Consider the following 22,098-nt stretch of genomic DNA (forward strand, 5'->3'; position numbering starts at 1 on the left):
GCCAGACAGAGAAGCGTGATTGGTCCCTCCAGAGAACACGCCTCCTCTTCTCTAGAGTCCAGTGGCGGCGTGCGTTACACCGCGGTATCCCACGCTTTGCATTGCACTCGGTGATGTGCGGCTTGGATGCAGCTGCTCGGCCCCCATTCCATGAAGCTCTCTACGCGCTGTTGTTGCGCCAATCTGACGGCCGCATGGAGTTTGGAGGTCTGTAGCTATTGGCTCTGCAGACAGTTGGCGACTTCTGCGCGCCGTGCGCTTCAGCATGCGCCGACGCCGCTCTGTCATGTGACGTGGCCGACCACTTCCTGGCTGAGTTGCTGTTGTTCCCGGTTGCTTCCACTTTGTTATAATCCCAGTAACAGGCGACCGCGGCGGAATATTTAGTAGCCGAGAAATGTCACGGAACACCTGAATCACATGATATGGAGGGGGCGGGGCCCAATACTTTTTTATGAAGCTTTTCATACTCTGGTACGTACTGGTTATGACGCGGCTGGAGGGTCGCTACATCCTGCTCTGTTTTAATATAATTTATGATGGGTTTGCTTTCCATCTTTCTTTTCTCGTGTCTTCATCTAAGCGGTGTTGTAGTGGGGGGTTCATGAAGTCTCACTGTCTCTGGTTGTCCACCACCGACAGACTTCATGAACCCCCCCCCACTACAACACCGCTTAGATGAAGACACAAACAGAGAAATGAGGGTGACGCTGTGTTCAGTACATCTTCCCCCCTCCACACATGTTTGGGGCTCCTCAGACCTCCATTATTGTCACAATGATGAATAAAACATGAACTCCTCCTCACAATCATTTGTTCACGAGTCCAACTCGGGGTTCCCAGGACTGCGGTGATGGACCTAAGAGAGGCTTTAGCTGGTGAACACGAAGCTGAAGACCAATGTGGACAACCGGCATCTACAGAGCATTCAGCTCCAAGCGGATTCTTGAAGAAGCACCTTCAGCTCCGGTCTGGGAGTGCGGGATCATATGGGAAATGCTTCTTCAGGAGGCTTCTAGGAAGACGTGTTGGAGCTTGGTGTACTCTATCAGCATGGTTAAAGATACAGGGAGGTGGTGACAACCTCTTGGCTACCCATGGGGACTCCTCTCCAAGCTCCTCCCCAAAGTCTTGTGGACTAGTCTATGTATGGAGGGGGTTATATGACTGTCCATTGGCTGGTGTGCTGGGCTGGTGGCTTTAGCAGGTGGTGGTCATTGTCCATTGCTTGGTGTGCTGGGAGGTGGTGACAACCTCTTGGCTCCCCAATGGGGACTCCTCTCCAAGCACCTCCCCATTGCCCAAAGTCTTGTGGACTAGTCTATGTATGGAGGGGGTTATATGACTGTCCATTGGCTGGTGTGCTGGGCTGGTGGCTTTAGCAGGTGGTGGTCATTGTCCATTGCTTGGTGTGCTGGGAGGTGGTGACAACCTCTTGGCTCCCCAATGGGGACTCCTCTCCAAGCACCTCCCCATTGCCCAAAGTCTTGTGGACTAGTCTATGTATGGAGGGGGTTATATGACTGTCCATTGGCTGGTGTGCTGGGCTGGTGGCTTTAGCAGGTGGTGGTCATTGTCCATTGCTTGGTGTGCTGGGAGGTGGTGACAACCTCTTGGCTCCCCAATGGGGACTCCTCTCCAAGCACCTCCCCATTGCCCAAAGTCTTGTGGACTAGTCTATGTATGGAGGGGGTTATATGACTGTCCATTGGCTGGTGTGCTGGGTTGGTGGCTTTAGCAGGTGGTGGTCAAGGTCCATTGCTTGGTGTGCTGGGAGGTGGTGACAACCTCTTGGCTCCCCAATGGGGACTCCTCTTCAAGCACCTCCCCAAAGTCTTGTGGACTATTCTATGTATGGAGGGGGTTATATGACTGTCCATTGGCTGGTGGGCTGGGTTGGTGGGTTTAGCAGGGGGAGGTGGTGACAACCTCTTGGCTCCCCAATGGGGACTCCTCTCCAAGCACCTCCCCAATGCTCAAAGCCTTGTGGGCTGGTCTATGTATGGAGGGGGTGACATGACTGCCCATTGCCTGGTGTGCTGGGTTGGTGGGATCAGGAGATGGTGGTCATTGCCCATTGCTTTATGTGCTGGGAGGTGGTGACAACCTCTTGGCTCCCCAATGGGGACTCCTCTTCAAGCACCTCCCCAAAGTCTTGTGGACTATTCTATGTATGGAGGGGGTTATATGACTGTCCATTGGCTGGTGTGCTGGGTTGGTGGCTTTAGCAGGTGGTGGTCAAGGTCCATTGCTTGGTGTGCTGGGAGGTGGTGACAACCTCTTGGCTCCCCAATGGGGACTGCTCTCCAAGCACCTCCCCAATGCCCAAAGTCTTGTGGACTAGTCTATGTATGGAGGGGGTGACATGACTGCCCATTGCCTGGTGTGCTGGGTTGGTGACATCAGGAGGACTGACCAAGACTGATGGACTGAACCAACAAAGAGATCTCCTGGTGCAAGATTCTGAGTATAAGGCAGAACTCTACATTGGCCATCTGCAGGAGACCAGATCTCATGGGTCCACATCAACCAAGCTCACAGCACGTTCTTCTAGATCCTCTCGCTCCAGGAGATCAACGTTAAGTGACCAGCTAACCTAGGCCCGCACCTATCCGGAGGTGCGAAGCTCCCTAGCTAGAATAGACGCAGAAGTAGAAGCTCACAGCACAACCCATCCCAATCTAACCAACAACCTTGTAGGAGTACTTATGAGGTCCATAAGAGAGCCAATTTCTATAACTGCTGACATTGAACAAATGTTCCATTGCTTTATTGTACGAGAAGACCAGACGAACTTCCTGAGGTATCTGTGGCACCGTGACAACAACATGAATAATGAAATGATTGAGTACTCCATGAAGGTCCTTGGAAATAGTCCCTCACCTGCTGTTGCAGCTTATGGTCTACAAAGGACTGCTCTTGACGGCGAAAGAGAGTATGGTGCAGATGCTCGACACTCCGTTGAGAGAGACTTCTATGTTGACGATGGACTCAAATCTTTACCCACCAATGAGCCATACACCTTCTCCAGAGGACTCAAGGAATGCTTTCTGAAGCCAACCTCAGAATCCATAAGATTGCCTCAATCGGTGAACAGTGTTATAAGAGGCCGGTGTCTGCAAGTGTCTTCATGTCACCAGGCCGGTGTCTGCAAGTGTCTTCATGTCACCAGGCCGGTGTCTGCAAGTGTCTCTATGCCACCAGGCCGGTGTCTGCAAGTGTCTCTATGCCACCAGCCCGGTGTCTGCAAGTGTCTTCATGCCACCAGGCCGGTGTCTGCAAGTGTCTTCATGCCACCAGGCCAGTGTCTGCAAGCGTCTTCATGGCACTCTGCAAGTGTCTTCATGTCACCAGGCCAGTGTGTGCAAGTGTCTCCATGCCACCAGGCCGGTGTCTGCAAGTGTCTTCATGCCACCAGGCCTGAGTCTGCAAGTGTCTTCATGCCACCAGGCCGGTGTCTGCAAGTGTCTTCATGTCACCAGGCCAGTGTCTGCAAGTGTCTCCATGCCACCAGGCCGGTGTCTGCAAGTGTCTTCATGTCACCAGGCCGGCGTCTGCAAGTGTCTCTATGCCACCAGCCCGGTGTCTGCAAGTGTCTCCATGCCACCAGGCCGGTGTCTGCAAGTGTCTTCATGCCACCAGGCCGGAGTCTGCAAGTGTCTTCATGTCACCAGCCCGGTGTCTGCAAGTGTCTTCATGTCACCAGGCCGGTGTCTGCAAGTGTCTTCATGCCACCAGGCCGATGTCTGCAAGCGTCTTCATGTCACCAGGCCGGTGTCTGCAAGTGTCTTCATGCCACCAGGCCGGAGTCTGCAAGTGTCTTCATGCCACCAGGCCAGTGTCTGCAAGTGTCTTCATGCCACCAGGCCGGTGTCTGCAAGTGTCTTCATGTCACCAGGCCGGTGTCTGCAAGTGTCTTCATGCCACCAGGCCGATGTCTGCAAGCGTCTTCATGTCACCAGGCCGGTGTCTCCAAAAGTTATTTTTGGGTAACAGGTCCTGCATTCCTGCCGGATAATCCAGAAGAAACCACAGCTGAGGTCTTCAGTCTTCTAGATCCCGACAAAGATCCAGAGATCCTACCTGAAGTCAAAACCCTTGTCACCAGATCTGAGCAGACTCATCTTGGGCTCTCAATGCTTTGAAGGTTTCTCCAAGTGGACGAGGTCAGTCCATATGGCACACTGCTATCCCGCTGAGCCCGATGAGGCTCACTGCCCTGGCTGGCACATAGGCCGAAAACCTCCCTCGGCAAAAGACATTGCACAAGGCGAGCTGATCATAACGCAACAGAATGTCTTTAGGACAGGAATGTGTCTGTGACAAGCAGGACCTTCCAATGGCTAACCTGAACCCATTGGTGGACACTGGTGGCATGCTAAGGGTTGGTGGACGTTCAAACAAGGCTAAGTTGAGAAAACAGGAACAGAATCCTCTCATTATACCATCTCACCACCTTGCTCATATGGCATTACCAAGAAAGGGTTGGGCACCAGCATAGACCTCTCATAGAGGGAGCCATAAGAGCTGTAGGCCTTTGGATTGTGGGGGCTAAAAGGCAGATCTTGGCTGTACTTCACAACTGAGTTCCATGCCACCACCGAAGAGGGAGACATCAGCAGCAGAAAATGTGGGACTCTACAGGTGAAGTACTGACCCAGCGTTCATTCACGTTGGTCTGGATGATGTTGGGCCATGGATGGAGACAGCACACAGAACCCGAGGTGGCCAAGCTAAGAGCAAGCGATGGGCAATGTTGGTCACCTGCATGAGGTACACATCAAAGTTGAGTTTCATCAATGCTCTACGGTGATGTTTTGCTATCGGGGGACCAGTTCAGTGGTCAACATCTGACTGTGGGACTCACACAACTTGGGGTAGCTGGCCACCATTAATATCACACTGCAGAAGCAGTACATCAGGTCAGGGAACCATTGGTTGCTGGAACACTGGAGGCCCCATAACAATCAATGATGCTTACCTGCCCCGGCTTTCTGCGTTGTAGTGATCACTGACGGGGGTGGCCCCAGAATTGAGCTTGGTGAGAAGTTATTTAATGGCAGCCACTCAATGAATGAGTTCTGACCGCAGCAGATGGACAACCACGTGCATTGGCCATTTATTTTGTCCCCTAGGTGAGCTGAGAAGAGCTTGTGAAGGTTCATTCCTCCAGGTCATGGTCTATCTGTAAAAAATAAGTCGAGGCAACTGGACTTGCTGTCATTTTCTTGGAGACGTTTCACTGGTCATCCAACCGGCTAAATTCAGAATCAATTGAGAAAAGCTGGGGTTAGGGTCAAACTCATGGTTGACCTGAACCCAAAGCTCAACCCCAATGGCTAATTCTCCACCTCCTGAGGGTACAGGAGCCATTTCCACCTATTCCCTTCTGCTGGGGTTCTTTCCATCCATACACCAGAGGTGGTCCACACAGAACCCCTGAGGAAACAAGGGGAGCGCGGGAATCCAACACAGATGATCTCTTCAAAGTTGGTCCTCCTGAATGTCCACCAGATCGATCCCACCGGGGAGTATGGACACCGGAATGTACAATGGGTATCGGCAAATCCACAATTATCATCACGTAGATGGTCAACCTTCACCTCTACAAATGGCGGGAAGAACCCAACGCTGAGTATCACGGCACGCAGGCCCACGCGGTATTGAGAATGAGATGACTACTCAAGATTTCTCAGGCGGTCTTCGGTGGTTGAGGATCAAATTGCTGTTTAAATAAGATGATTACAACACTGGCAACGTATCCACGTGGGAAGGCTCCGCAGGATGGGATATCGGGGTGCATACCATGGCACCAAGGAGGAGGAGTGATACCCTTTCCCAGGATCCCATCTATCAGGACACACAGAAAATACACACAGAGCACAAGGCCGTGTTCACGCTACGAGAGGTTTTCCCCGGGGCTGCAATTCCACTGAGCTCCACCAGGTGGTGATCTCACCTACACCCAGACAGGAAGTCTCTATGGAAAACAGACAGGAAGTGATGTCAGATATAAATAGGAAGTTCTGGGCGAGAGATAAGTTGGGAGGAAGTAAAGAGGAGACGTTGCTGGAACTGGGAGCAGAGGAGGTAATAATAATCTGCTGCACCCATATATCATTTCTTTCCCTTATTCACATTAAAGCTTCACAGAGCGTCCATCATACGTCCTCCTCCCAAAGTCCTTCCATCCGGAGTCCGTCCCGGATCCTTCTCTGATATCAATGTTATCTGTCTACAGGGAGACCTTCATAGAGGACTGCACCAATGACCGAGAAGGACCGGAGTCACATGACCGAGAAGATAATAAACCTCACCCTGGAAATCATCTACCTGCTGACCGGAGAGGTGAGGAGGATTCTGGGAGGTCACATGACCTGACTGGAGATGAGGAGTACGGAGTGATAGTAGAGATTTCAGGAGGACATAAGATGGAGCAAACCAATACCAGAAACCCACCAGAGAGATGTCCCCGCCCCCTGTATTCCCGGAATTCCACCCAGGAAGATCTCACTATGCCTCGCATTGATCAGGTAGGTGATGGACAATCTCTGGTGGCATCTCTGGGATATGGAGATTGTCTACATTGTTACCATTTATTTTATTTTCAGAGTCATTTTAAAGTTGTTGTTAAAGAAGAGATAAAAGAGTACGATGAGGAGTACGGAGTGATGGAGAAGTCAAAGTTTCCAAAAGGACACAAGGACATTATGATGAAGCCACCTAGTAAGAGGAACACACCAGAGAGATGTCCCCGTCCTCTGTATTCCCGGGATCCCACCCAGGAGGATCTCACCATCCCCCACCATGATCAGGTGGGTGGAGTTGAGGGGCGGGAACATAAAGTGAGGGAACGCTCTGACATGTGGAGATGACGTGTGGACTCTACAAGATGAGATCTTCTATGTGATGTCACATCATAAATACTTCTATGTCACAGATGAGACTTTCTGCCGTTCTGTTGGTTTAGGGTGAAGATCTGATGAAGATGAAAGTTGAGGGTGAAGTAGAAGAGACGTATGTGAGGGATGATCAGCGATATACGGAGGAGGAGGCCGGGATGATGAGGACGTCCATAGAGGAGGACACGCCTACAGAGATCAGCACAGGTGGGTCATAATATATTCTTCTGTTATCCGGGGGAGGGGCTGCCAGTCTATAATCTGATCTTCTTGCTGATCAGAGGTCACATGACCCAGTGCCTAGGCTTGTGGTTGAGTAAAAAGCATGCTCCTCCCAGTCCCATCTAGCTCCACCAGTGATGGTGATCTAGGAGGAGGACCAAATGCCCTTTGAAGACTGGAGGAGTCCCAGCTGGTTGGGAACACTAAATACATTCAGGTCCTGCACATTGGATCCTCTCTCTCTCGGATATTCCTCGTTCTCTGTCCTGCAGATACAATTCTTACATGTAGACGGGGTTCGTGTAGATTTTGGGGTTCAGCTGGTGCAGAAAGATGTCCACCATAGGTGTTGCTCCACCTATACACCAGGTTCATGTGTCCTGGGTCTCCAGCCTGGTGCCCCCCCGAGTCTGGCAAGGTCTCTGACAGAGCGAGGCTTCCCAGGGTTATTTGCAGTGCCGGGGGGAGGGACATTCTGTGTGGTGCTTCCCGTATAGTTCAACATCCCGGTCATTGGCTACGTTTTCAGCTTCTCGTAGGTAAGTGAACGTGTCTAAGGAGGCCCACTGACCACCAAACACCTCCTTCACTCTCTATGGTCCCTCACTCTCTATGGTCCCTCACTCTCCTTGGTCCATGATTGGTAGAACATTTACAGGATCCATTTCCTGGTCATCTGAGGGGAGGAACGTGAGGTCCTCAGAGACAAATCTGACTGATGTGGGCGGAGTCCTGGGTGAGGTGAACCAACCAATAATCTCTTTCTTTCTATTTGTAGTCCACGGACGGGACGTCGGGAAGATCTCAGAGGAACGTCTCACGTGGTCTCCAGAAGATGAGGACATCACACAGTATAGTCCAGGAGAAGACCATAATGTCCATCAGGTGCCCTACAGTGTGGACGGATCATCGTATTCCTCTTTTCCTGAGGGCCCTCTGACTGGGAGGAACGGGGCCTTCCTTCCAATGATTTTGGTCCATAAACAATCTCTTCTGGGTCAGGAGTCTTATTCCTGCCCAGAGTATGGGTTATGTTTTGTCAAACCATCAGATTTGCATAGATACCAAAATTCTGCCTTGGCCGAAAAACCATATTCTTGCTTAGAGTGCGGGAAAAGTTTTTCACAGAAGTACCATCTTACCATACATCAGAGAACTCACACGGGGGAGAAGCCGTTTTCCTGCTTGCAGTGCGGGAAAAGGTTTTCACGGAAGTACCACCTTTCCTTGCATCAGACAACTCACACGGGGGAGAAGCCGTATTCCTGCTCGGAGTGTGGGAAATGTTTTTCACGAAAGTACCACCTTTCCAGACATCAAAAGAATCACACGGGGGAGAAGCCGTATTCCTGCACTGAGTGCGGGAAAAGCTTTTCAGTTAAATCGGAGCTCGTTATACATCAAAGATCTCACACGGGGGAGAAGCCGTATTCCTGCAACGAGTGTGGGAAAAGTTTTGCACAGGTGAGCCATCTGTACTCTCACCAGAGGTCTCACAAGGGTAAGAAAATATTCCCACCCCTAGTGCCGGAAACGTTTTTCACAGAGGACTCGTCTTACCAAACATCGGAAAACCCACACAACCCCGGAGGTGTTTTGGTGTCCTGAGTGCGGGAAATGTCTATGTTATATTTATTCTGTACATCAGAGGTCTGACACTGGGAGGAAGCACACCTTGATGGACACCTCAGAAAACACGTGGCTGACCTCTCCTCTGGTCAGAGTTGACTTAAGACTTCATAGTTGTGCCTGGCTTCCTCTGCTGGGGGAGGGGGTGTCACTGCTGGTTGAGTCCTTCTAGCAGTGTATTCTGATCTCCCTTCAAAGGAAGACATCGTGGTGAGGGAGGAGCTTGTGGATGAAGAGAAGGGGAGATCAGACTACACGACAGGACTGGCCATGTCACTGCAGTAGGGATCAGTCTGCACAGGCAGCTCCATGGACTCGGAGAGCCCCCTGCTGGTAGGAAAGTGGAACACACGACACCTTCAGATGGAAATCTATGGAGACGGATTCTATGATGAAATATTTCTGTTCTTATAACGATGAGATTCTTCGTCTTCAGATTTGTATCAATAAAGCTTCTTTTCTTTCCCTTTTTTATGACTCGACAAGTTCGGCTCATACTGGAGGTTGTAGTCCTATACTTGTGTCTCCGTAGTTTTGTACTTGTTGACGGAGCCGACTACATAGACCCCTCCCCTTCCCAATAAGGTGCGAAACAAGTGGGTCCACCACCGGCGACGTGGACCACTTCTTCCAGAAAGACTCCTCAAAGGGATAGCAGACAGAAACCCATTTGGGCGCCACAAAGGACTCGGCGGGACGCTTCCACTTCTTCAGATGGGGAAGCGTCGACACCAGATAGGCGAGTCTTAGAGTAGACCAAACAGCCGGGGTTCCCGCCGGGGGCGGCGGATCACCACCAACCGTAGCCTGGGCGCCACCTGCCTTTGTGGAGTACTGTGACTGGGTAGCCGAGACCCAAAGTGGTATGTACCCTACTGGGAGGACTCCCGCAGACCGGTCCCGTAAAACAGAGCAGGTGATCGACTGTAGTAGAGTCCGCGTGTGACCGCTGCCCGGGCGGCGTCAGACCACAAGGATCCATGATCATCTAGCATGTCACCCCGGTCGGCTCTTGCTCTTCTCTTGAAGACCTCTAGAGGACAATTCTGGGCTCCTCACTCCTGACGCTAGGCAAGAAACTGGAGACTTGGTCAGTAGGCGAAGGGGTTTGGCCACCAGCAGAGGCTTGTCCTTGGTTTTGTGCCTAGCTTCCTTCTCCTGCAGGTGGCGATATCACCCTGAGGTTTCAGATCTGTGGTCTTCCTCACTGTGTCCTTCAATGAACGGAAGAGAAACCCAACACTGAGTATCCCGGCACACAGGCCCACGCGGTATTGGGAATGAGATGATCATTCCATATGAGGATCCGATTAATGCTTAAATAAGATGAAATGGCGTCTAAGTTTCGGAGATTAGAACACTGGGAAGGCTCCGCTGACATATCGGGGTGCATACCATGGCACCGAGGAGGAGGAGTGATACCCCTTCCCAGGACCCCATCAAGAAGGATACACACACAGAGCACAGCGATGTGGTCACACTACGAGAGGTTCCTGAGGGCTGCAGTTCCTCTGAGCTCCACTAGGTGGTGATCTCACCTATACCCAGACAGGAAGTCTCTATGGAAAACAGACAGGAAGTGATGTCAGATGCAAATAAGAGGTTCCAGTGAGAGGCAAGGCGGGAGGAAGTAGAGAGGAGACATTGTTGGAACTGGCAGCAGAGGAGGTAAGAAGATATTATATTTACAAGCTCCCCCCCCAGCATGTGAGCTTTGGTCCCCCCCCAGCACGTGAGCTTTGGTCCCCCCCCCAGCACGTGAGCTTTGGTCCCCCCGAGCACGTGAGCTTTGGTCCCCCCCACCATGTGAGCTTTGGTCCCCCCCAGTCACTTTGACCTCCTTCAGATTGTGCTACATATATATCTTGTGGGATCGTTTTTCTTTCCTCGTTAGAACTTCTAAATGATAGAACCCGATCATTGAAACCCTCATCCCGAGAATTCCTTCCTATTCCATCGGAATCGACGGAGGAGGTGGAAGGGTCATGGGAGGGAAAGTGACGAATTGTCCTGAGATACGTAAGTGACCCTGAAGAAGTCACCAAACTTTTATAGAACTTCCTCCACCTCAGATCTTCATCAGCAAAGTCTCCGGAGAACGAGGAGATCACCGACATCGGAGTTTTCTATTGTGGTTTCGTGTCAGGTGAGGGGAGCGTAGACGTACCCAGGAGCTTCACAGAGCGTCCATCATACGTCCCTACATCCTATGACATCACACCAACCTCACATGTCCTCCCCTCAATGTCCTCCATCCAGAGTCGCCACATCCTATGACATCACACTGACCTCACATCTCCTTCCCCCGATGTCCAGTATGGAATCGGATATCTTCTAGGAGGTCTCGCGTCATTAGAGCTTCTACGTCACAGACGTTCTCTCTCATGTTCCGGGTTTAGGGTGAAGATCTGATGGAGATAAAAGTTGAGGTGAAAGAAGAGGAGGAGACTTATGTGAGCGATGATGAGCAATATACGGAGGAGGAGGCCGGGATGATGAGGATAACCATAGGGGAGGAGGACACGCCTACAGAGATCAGCACAGGTGGGTCATACACACTACATGCATTCCTCTGCTCTGTGATTGGTCCAGAGTAGGGGGCGGGGACTGAGTGATATCGGCCCGTGAGAATCTAAATACTCTATATTGTACATGACGCAGAGTCAGCCAATGAGACGCAGGTATACACTTCATTAGACGCTAGAAAAGGGGGGGGAGTGTAATCACGTGCATGAGCAGCAGCAACGTGCACAGCCTTAGGTTGCTAGTGCATGTGAGCTCCGTGCACACTAGTTAAACCATGTGCTACGGAGTTCCCGCCAAAACCACCACACAAAGGAGTCGGCCTGCTTGTCTATGGACGAGGTAATAAATCGGCGCGTTACGCAGGGGCCCTCGCCGGCGTCCATACACTCGCTAAGAGGACACCGCTCCGCAACGCACATCAATCTCCCCCGACACAACGCATAGCACGTGGACCATTCGTCGGCGGAGACCTCTGTGTCCACCTCTCCTGCCACCACTTCTGTGCCCACTGTCTACCCCCTCCCCCTTGCTCTCTCCCAATACCCGTGGCTTGGGAGCAGGAGATAGTGACCGTGCGGGAAGAGCGAGAAAACACATGGTGCAGGAAGGCAGAGGCAGCATACGATCAGGAGGAGGCGGGGTTAACTTACCTAAGCAGTCCAAGATGAGAGGCGCACTCCACGGGGGACACATTGACAGAGCCAGATGGCTGTCAGACGGCAGCAGTGCAGGATGAGCGGCTCGGGCCCTGTACAGAGAGAGAGAGAGTCCTTCAGGCAGCGTGCTTAGCAGGCCAGAAACCAGAGAGAAACTCGGGGGCGGGGCCGAGCTTACAGCGGCCAAAGCCCGGAAACCCCGTCCGTGCTGCAGCCACACTCACTGCTGCTATTTTTTCCGCCGGCGGCCGATTGAGTTGCCTTACGGTAGCGCCGGGCCTGCCTGAGGGGGAGGAACGTGAGGTCCCCCGAGACTAATCTGACTGATGTGGGCGGAGTCCCCTGGGTGAGGTGAGCCGACCAATAATCTCTTTCTTTCTCTTTGTAGTCCACGGACGGGACGTCGGGAAGATCTCAGAGGAACGTCTCACGTTGTCTCCAGAAGATGAGGACGTCACGCAGTGTAGTCCAGGAGAAGACCATAAAGTCCACCAGGTGCCCCACAGTGTGGATGGACCATCGTCTTCTGAGGGCCTTCAAATCGGGTTGGACGGGGCCTTCCTTCCAACGATTTTGGTCCCTAATCCATCTCACAGGTGTCAGGACTCTTATACCTGCCCGGAGTGCGGGGAATGTTTTGTCAAAAAGTCCGCTTTACCTAGATACCAGAAACCTCCCATGAGGGAAAAGCGATTTTTTTGCCCAGAGTGCGGGAAGGGTTTTTCACGGAAGTCCGATCTTTCCATGCATCAGAAATCTCACACGGGTGAGAAGCCGTATTCCTGCCCCGAGTGTGGGAAACGTTTTTCCTGCAAAAGCCAACTTTCCCAACATCAGAGATCTCACACGGGAGAGAAGCCGTATCCTTGTTCAGAGTGCGGGAAAAGATTTTTTCTGAAGTCCCATCTTTCCAGACATCAGAGATCTCACACAGGGGAGAAGCCACATACCTGCACTGAGTGTGGGAAAAGTTTTTCCTGGAAAAGCCAACTTTCCCAACATCAGAAATCTCACACGGGTGAGAAGCCGTATTCCTGCAATGAGTGTGGGAAAAGTTATTCACATGTGGGCCATCTTTACACTCATCAGAGGTCTGGCAATTGTAAGAAAATACTCCTACCCCAAGTACAGGAAAAGTCCGATCTTTCCATACATCAGAGAACTCGCACAGGTGAGAAGCCGTTTTCCTGCTTAGAGTGTGGGAAAAGTTTTTCCTGGAAAAGCCAACTTTCCCAACATCAGAAATCTCACACGGGTGAGAAGCCGTATCCTTGTTCAGAGTGCGGGAAAAGATTTTTACTGAAGTCCCATCTTTCCAGACATCAGAGATCTCACACAGGGGAGAAGCCACATACCTGCACTGAGTGTGGGAAAAGTTTTTCACGGAAATCAGATCTTGTTATACATCATAGATCTCACACGGGGGAGAAGCCGTATTCCTGCAATGAGTGTGGGAAATGTTATTCACATGTGGGCCATCTTAACACTCATCAGAGGTCTGGCAATTGTAAGAAAATACTCCTACCCCAAGTACAGGAAAAGTCCGATCTTTCCATACATCAGAGAACTGGCACAGGTGAGAAGCCGTTTTCCTGCTCAGAGTGTGGGAAAAGTTTTTTATGGAATTACCAACTTTCCCTACATCAGAGCTTTCACACTGGAGAGAAGCCGTATCCTTGTTCAGAGTGCGGGAAAAGTTTTCTACACAAGTCCCATCTTTGCAGACATCAGAGATCTCACACAGGGGTGAAGCCACATACCTGCACTGAGTGTGGGAAAAGTTTTTCACAGAAATCAGATCTTGTTGTACATCAGAGATCTCACACGGGGGAGAAGCCGTATTCCTGCAATGAGTGTGGGAAATGCTATTCACATGTGAGCCATCTTCACACTCATCAGAGGTCTCACAATGATAAGAAAATACTCCGACCCCAGGCAGAGGAAAACTCTTTCATGGAAGGCTCATCTTACCAAACATCGGAAAACCCACACAACCCTTGAGGTGTTTTAGTGTCCTGAGTGTGGGAAATGTCTTCTATATTTATTCTGTACATCAGAGACCTGACACTGAGATCAGTCTGCACAGACGGCGTCATTGACTTGGAGAGCCCCCTGCTGGAGGAAAGTAAAATAAGTAACATTTTCAGATTTATCTTGGGGGGGGGGGGGGGGGCCTGGAGGATATGGGGGGGGGAGGGGGTCTGTAGTATATTCTTATGATAAGGTGATCAGTTCATAGAGCCGTATATCATTCCACCCGGAATTCCTCCATCACAATCTCCAACCACAAGACCGTTTCGGCGTGGCGCCTCTAATTTCATACCAGGCCCTTATCGAGGCATGCAGGCTGGCTTGCCGGGATCGGGAGGACAGCGAGTGTGTGGCCCCCTCACCCCTGAAGAAATGGGAAGGGTGCCTTGCCCATGACCCTTCCTAGCACGGTATCATGTCCCCCATATTGATGTGTGAGACGCTCGCTGCCACACCCAGACCGGAATGTAACCGTAATAAAATGCCGCATCCCCCACAGCGGCCAAGGTTCTTTCATTTTCGAGATGTTATATAGTTTAGCTGAACGATGTTTAAATATTGTTTGTTTTTTTTAATAATTATTTTATTGGCAATTTTCAGAATACAAAATCCGAATAGGACAATACTAAAATTATAAAACATAACTATATAGATACTAGTATGCAATAGACATGTGCGATTTGTTTCGTTCCGAATCGAAATTCAGACGAATTTTCGGACATTCGGACGTATCCAAATTCCGAATTACAGACATAACGAATCCGAATCTCCATTTCCGAAATTCGGTAGCGTTAGTACCAACGTTCGTTTCTTATTCGTTTCTTATTCCCTTCTTATTCTCTTCTTATTCGTTTCTTATTCGTTTCTTATTCGCTTCTTATTCTCTTCTTATTCGTTTCTTATTCCCTTCTTATTCCCTTCTTATTCGTTTCTTATTCCCTTCTTATTCGCTTCTTATTCGCTTCTTATTCGTTTCTTATTCCCTTCTTATTCGCTTCTTATTCGCTTCTTATTCTCTTCTTATTCGTTTCTTATTCTCTTCTTATTCTCTTCTTATTCTCTTCTTATTCGTTTCTTATTCCCTTCTTATTCGCTTCTTATTCTCTTCTTATTCGTTTCTTATTCCCTTCTTATTCGCTTCTTATTCTCTTCTTATTCGTTTCTTATTCCCTTCTTATTCGCTTCTTATTCTCTTCTTATTCGTTTCTTATTCCCTTCTTATTCGCTTCTTATTCTCTTCTTATTCGTTTCTTATTCCCTTCTTATTCGCTTCTTATTCTCTTCTTATTCGTTTCTTATTCCCTTCTTATTCGCTTCTTATTCTCTTCTTATTCGTTTCTTATTCCCTTCTTATTCGCTTCTTATTCTCTTCTTATTCGTTTCTTATTCCCTTCTTATTCGCTTCTTATTCTCTTCTTATTCGTTTCTTATTCCCTTCTTATTCGCTTCTTATTCTCTTCTTATTCGTTTCTTATTCCCTTCTTATTCGCTTCTTATTCTCTTCTTATTCGTTTCTTATTCCCTTCTTATTCGCTTCTTATTCTCTTCTTATTCGTTTCTTATTCCCTTCTTATTCGCTTCTTATTCTCTTCTTATTCGTTTCTTATTCCCTTCTTATTCGCTTCTTATTCTCTTCTTATTCGTTTCTTATTCCCTTCTTATTCGCTTCTTATTCTCTTCTTATTCGTTTCTTATTCCCTTCTTATTCGCTTCTTATTCTCTTCTTATTCGTTTCTTATTCCCTTCTTATTCGCTTCTTATTCTCTTCTTATTCGTTTCTTATTCCCTTCTTATTCCCTTCTTATTCGTTTCTTATTCCCTTCTTATTCGCTTCTTATTCGCTTCTTATTCTCTTCTTATTCGTTTCTTATTCTCTTCTTATTCCCTTCTTATTCGTTTCTTATTCGTTTCTTATTCGTTTCTTATTCCCTTCTTATTCGTTTCTTATTCCCTTCTTATTCCCTTCTTATTCGTTTCTTATTCTCTTCTTATTCGTTTCTTATTCTCTTCTTATTCTCTTCTTATTCCCTTCTTATTCGTTTCTTATTCCCTTCTTATTCCCTTCTTATTCGTTTCTTATTCTCTTCTTATTCGTTTCTTATTCTCTTCTTATTCTCTTCTTATTCCCTTCTTATTCGTTTCTTATTCCCTTCTTATTCCCTTCTTATTCGTTTCTTATTCTCTTCTTATTCGTTTCTTATTCTCTTCTTATTCTCTTCTTATTCCCTTCTTATTCGTTTCTTATTCCCTTCTTATTCCCTTCTTATTCGTTTCTTATTCTCTTCTTATTCGTTTCTTATTCTCTTCTTATTCTCTTCTTATTCCCTTCTTATTCGTTTCTTATTCCCTTCTTATTCCCTTCTTATTCGTTTCTTATTCTCTTCTTATTCGTTTCTTATTCTCTTCTTATTCTCTTCTTATTCCCTTCTTATTCGTTTCTTATTCCCTTCTTATTCCCTTCTTATTCGTTTCTTATTCTCTTCTTATTCGTTTCTTATTCTCTTCTTATTCTCTTCTTATTCCCTTCTTATTCGTTTCTTATTCCCTTCTTATTCCCTTCTTATTCGTTTCTTATTCTCTTCTTATTCGTTTCTTATTCTCTTCTTATTCCCTTCTTATTCGCTTCTTATTCTCTTCTTATTCGTTTCTTATTCTCTTCTTATTCCCTTCTTATTCGTTTCTTATTCTCTTCTTATTCGTTTCTTATTCCCTTCTTATTCGTTTCGTATTCGTTTCGTATTCGCTTCTTATTCTCTTCTTATTCTCTTCTCTTCTTATTCTCTTCTCTTCTTATTCTCTTCTCTTCTTATTCTCTTCTCTTCTTATTCGTTTCGTTTTCTGTTCTTATTCGTTTCGTTCGTTGGAGCAAAGTGACATCAGAGAAGGAGAAAAATATTTCCCCCCCCCCCTCAAATGTCACTTTTGCTGCAAATGGACAAACGAAATGAATAAGAACAGAAAACGAAACGAACGTTCGTACTAACGCTACCGAATTTCGTCCCAATCCGAATTGACTTTCGCACCCGAATCCCGAAAAACTAAATAACACAAATCCCAATTTAAAACGAAACGAATTTTTTGGCAGTGCGCATGTCTAGTATGCAACACTATCATGCACAACAATCTGATAAATCAATATAAAGTAAAAACAGGAAGACAAAATATAATATCACATAATGCAATAAGTAAATTATCTAGATCGGATTGGAAGGAAAAGGAAAGAACAAAAAAAAAAGGGGGGGGGGACAAGTTCTGAGACAGATTATCAATATTAAAATGTGAAGAATTCAGAATAAAATTGATAATAGCATTTCAAGCATCAAAATAAATTGGAAGACGTTTCCGGATCCTTTCGAATTTTACCATTTTGTCTTGAAGTTTTGGATTTTTTGTGTACAAACACTGTGTGAAGACGGGTTTTCACCTCAGACATTCTCAATTCCGGAGACAGCCCGGCTTTTGCAATCGTTTGTTTAGCAGCAGTGAGAATGTGTGTCATAAGGATACATTGTGAGGTTGGAATAGTGTCAGGTCTCAAGTTTAGAAGAGCTACTGTTGGCTGAAAGGGGGGCAGTGATATTGATGAGGGAATGAATCAAATACTTTGCTCCAAAAACGCTGCGCTATGGGACATTCCCACCACGTGTGGAACATTGTACCTACGGAATCACAGCGGCGATAACATAACGGAGAAGATGAAGGAAACATACGCGCCAGTCTAGAGGGAACATAATACCACCTCATTAAAACTTCATAGTTAGTCTCCACTGCCGCTGCACATTGAGAGGAAGTCCTGATCGAGGCCCAAATTTGTTCCCGTTGTTCACCATCGAAAAATTATGCCCAGATCTCGATGCCAGTGTGACCTATAGGTGTGAGCAGGTATAGAAGAAGAGTGGAGTAGGGAGGAATAGAGCTGAGAAATGACTCCTTTAGTATGTGGAGAGTCCAAGCAAGTACGTTGGAATGGAGTAAGAGGAGAGCGCGTGAGATTGGGGCCTGTCACGGAGGTTAGGAAATGTCGTCTTTGAATAAGTCGGAAAGTGGTGAAGCCATGTCTAGTCCGTAATGTTGAGAAGGGCGTAATAATTCCATTCGAGCCGAGCAGAGAGTGAAAGCGTGTCGTATTGTTGTCGGACCGTCTGGAGAAAGCAGCTGGGTTTTCCGGGCCAGGGGGGGAAGGCCGGGTTATTAAGAAAGGAGGGAAGGGGAAGTTGGGGGGAAATAAGTTTTCCGGAGTGTTTCACAGAGTCCCATATCTTCAGGGAACGGAGAGTTATCGGGGTTGTGAATCTTGGGACGGGTCCGTGGGATAGACCACAGTAGGTTCTGCACTCCAATTGGGTCACAATCTACAGCTTCTAGCGAGACCCATAAAGGAACCTCAATTGAGGTACGGTACTTAGTCAGAGGTGCGATTTGTGCCGCACGGTAATATCGCATTAGGTCAGGCACAGCCAGACCACCGAGCGGTCTAGGAGGAAGCATGGAACGTCCAGGAATACGAGGCTTACGCCCCGCCCAGACGAAGCGCATCACATGTCCTTTGAAGTATTCGGATATCCTGAGTAGGTATATGAACAGGGAGGACTAAAGGAAGACAAAATTGGAGAACGGAAGCGCCTCTGCCTGGCGCAATAAATGTGGTGAGGCCTGGTGAGAGGGATAAGTGATGTACTCACATCATAAGGATACATTGTGAGGTTGGAATAGTGTCAGGTCTCAAGTTTAGAAGAGCTACTGTTGGCTGAAAGGGGGGCAGTGATATTGATGAGGGAATGAATCAAATACTTTGCTCCAAAAACGCTGCGCTATGGGACATTCCCACCACGTGTGGAACATTGTACCTACGGAATCACAGCGGCGATAACATAACGGAGAAGATGAAGGAAACATACGCGCCAGTCTAGAGGGAACATAATACCACCTCATTAAAACTTCATAGTTAGTCTCCACTGCCGCTGCACATTGAGAGGAAGTCCTGATCGAGGCCCAAATTTGTTCCCGTTGTTCACCATCGAAAAATTATGCCCAGATCTCGATGCCAGTGTGACCTATAGGTGTGAGCAGGTATAGAAGAAGAGTGGAGTAGGGAGGAATAGAGCTGAGAAATGACTCCTTTAGTATGTGGAGAGTCCAAGCAAGTACGTTGGAATGGAGTAAGAGGAGAGCGCGTGAGATTGGGGCCTGTCACGGAGGTTAGGAAATGTCGTCTTTGAATAAGTCGGAAAGTGGTGAAGCCATGTCTAGTCCGTAATGTTGAGAAGGGCGTAATAATTCCATTCGAGCCGAGCAGAGAGTGAAAGCGTGTCGTATTGTTGTCGGACCGTCTGGAGAAAGCAGCTGGGTTTTCCGGGCCAGGGGGGGAAGGCCGGGTTATTAAGAAAGGAGGGAAGGGGAAGTTGGGGGGAAATAAGTTTTCCGGAGTGTTTCACAGAGTCCCATATCTTCAGGGAACGGAGAGTTATCGGGGTTGTGAATCTTGGGACGGGTCCGTGGGATAGACCACAGTAGGTTCTGCACTCCAATTGGGTCACAATCTACAGCTTCTAGCGAGACCCATAAAGGAACCTCAATTGAGGTACGGTACTTAGTCAGAGGTGCGATTTGTGCCGCACGGTAATATCGCATTAGGTCAGGCACAGCCAGACCACCGAGCGGTCTAGGAGGAAGCATGGAACGTCCAGGAATACGAGGCTTACGCCCCGCCCAGACGAAGCGCATCACATGTCCTTTGAAGTATTCGGATATCCTGAGTAGGTATATGAACAGGGAGGACTAAAGGAAGACAAAATTGGAGAACGGAAGCGCCTCTGCCTGGCGCAATAAATGTGGTGAGGCCTGGTGAGAGGGATAAGTGATGTACTCACCCATGGTAGGTGGATCATTCGCTTTTAGGACGGCCGTCCAGATGGAATGGAGCAGTTGCGGGAGACGGTCCTTCTTGGGATGGGTGGTGTAGCGGTGCGACACAAAGGAACACAGGAAGGGAAGGTGAGCACAAAACGGAGAGGTTAAGTAACTCACCGCGAGGAAGATGAAAGCTGGCTCTCAACGACGGATGTGGGCTCATGTGAGAAGCTGCAGGATGGTCCTCTGCTGGCGTGGTAGTCCTGCTGGACGTCCGCGGTGTCCTGGCGCTGGGGAGAGACACCACGGAAGCTGCACACCTGCAGAGCAAAAAGTCGCTCCCCTTTCTCTAAGATTTCAAATCCCCAACCCACAAACCCCCCCTCCAAACTCTCTCCTTCAAATTCATTCACGAACGTGGTACCCACCAAGTACCACTACTCATCCCACCTTTTTTCCGAGCGCCACACATGGGGTAAAAACTCTCTAAAAAATGTTCATATGAACAGGGAGGACTCTGAAGAAATAAAGTCATTTCGGTAGGAAGGTCATTTTTACAGCTGCTATGCGACCCATCGGGGGAAGGGGTGAAATAGGAGCAGGTAGAGAGTAGGGATCGTAGACGTTGAAATAATGGAGGATAATTAGCTGAATATAATGATGTATAAGAAGAGGTCAATTGAACACCTAGATAGGAGAGAGCGGTGAGGGCCCACGGGAACGTGAATGATGATCGGATTAGCTGAACCGTCTGGTAAGGGAGCGAAACGTTGAGGGCTTTAGATTTTGAGAGGTTCCCAGAGAGACCTGAAAAGGAGCCGAAGGAAGAAAGAATTGCAAAGAGATCAGGGAGCGAGACCAGAGGCCGGGACACGGTGAGAAGGATGTCGTCAGCGAACAGACTCAACTTGTAATGATGGCCAGCTATGGGGATTCCCGATATATCAGGACGCTCACGGATCAGCTGCGCCAGCGGTTCTATGGCTGATGCAGAGTACCGGGGATAGGGGACACCCTTGTCTAGTCCTCTGTGTATAGGGAAGGGGCGAGGGGATCTATGGCTGATGCAGAGTACCGGGGATAGAGGACACCCTTGTCTAGTCCTCTGTGTATAGGGAAGGGGTGAGGGGATCTATAGCTGATGCAGAGTACCGGGGATAGAGGACACCCTTGTCTAGTCCCTCTGTGTATAGGGAAGGGGCGAGGGGATCTATGGCTGATGCAGAGTACCGGGGATAGGGACACCCTTGTCTAGTCCCTCTGTGTATAGGGAAGGGGCGAGGGGATCTATGGCTGATGCAGAGTACCGGGGATAGGGGACACCCTTGTCTAGTCCCTCTGTGTATAGGGAAGGGGCGAGGGGATCTATGGCTGATGAAGAGTACCGGGGATAGGGGACACCCTTGTCTAGTCCCTCTGTGTATAGGGAAGGGGGCAGATTTAAACCCGGCATAATGAACCCTGGCTGTAGGGAAGGTGTAAAGAGCAGATATCAATTTACTAAACAAAGGGCCGAAACCCCAACGTTCCAATATGTAAAAAAGATGAGGCCGGGAGAGGGAATCAAAAGCTTTTTTAATGTCTAGGGAGAGGAACATAGCGGGATTTTTCCTCGAATGCGCTAGATGAGAGAGGAGAGTCGCTCTACGAATGCCGTCCGTGGCCTGACGAAACGGCATATAACCCACCTGATCTCTGTGAATCAGCTGACCTATCCCCAAGTTCAGTCTGCTCGCCAGTATTTTAGCTAGGATTTTGATGTCTAAGTCTAGTAGGGATATGGGGCGGAAATTCGCCCAAACTGTATTATCTGAATTTGGTTTGGGGATCATACAGATTGAAGTTGTAAGAGTATCTTTGCCTAGATTGCCGTGGGAGCGGAGGGCATTGAAGGAAGCAACCAAGATCGGGGCTAAAAGCTCTGAGAATTTTTTTATAATAAAGTGCAGGGAAACCATCAGGCCCCGCCCTCTTTTGTGTTTTGAGAGATTTGTTAGCTTGGAGAACTTCCGATTCAGAAATCGGGTCCTCCAGAAGCAATTTGATGTCAGTCGGGATCTGTGGAAGAGCTAGAGGGGCAAATTAAATTATCGGCAGAATCGTTGGAAAAAGTGCAGTCTGGGGGGGTGTAAAGTTTCGTCAAATGTTTACTAAATTCATCTACAATTATGTTCGGGTTATTGGTAAGGGAGCCCTGGGCGGTACGCAAAGTCAGGGGACGTCTTGTCGGATCGAGATTACGATTGAGATTACTGAGACGAGTCGCCAGCATGGAGGGGGGG

At 48.5% G+C, this 22,098-nt stretch overlaps 1 protein-coding gene across 1 annotated transcript in view; it reads left to right on the top strand.

Moving 5' to 3' along the window:
- LOC108801576 (zinc finger protein 585A-like) overlaps window positions 1-13,936 on the top strand; it is a 29,455-nt gene extending 15,519 nt beyond the window's left edge. Inside the window, exons 4-7 of the mRNA XM_018573465.1 lie at window positions 8,201-8,633; window positions 12,542-13,000; window positions 13,067-13,431; window positions 13,585-13,936. Of these exons, the coding sequence (XP_018428967.1) occupies window positions 8,201-8,633; window positions 12,542-13,000; window positions 13,067-13,431; window positions 13,585-13,936 (1,609 nt within the window). The remainder of the gene's footprint in view (window positions 1-8,200; window positions 8,634-12,541; window positions 13,001-13,066; window positions 13,432-13,584) is intronic.
- Window positions 13,937-22,098: the final 8,162 nt, after the last annotated feature.

This window comes from Nanorana parkeri, unplaced genomic scaffold (assembly GCF_000935625.1).
Source record: "Nanorana parkeri isolate BGI_ZX_2015 unplaced genomic scaffold, ASM93562v1 scaffold2391, whole genome shotgun sequence".
Taxonomy (NCBI): Eukaryota; Metazoa; Chordata; class Amphibia; order Anura; family Dicroglossidae; genus Nanorana; species Nanorana parkeri.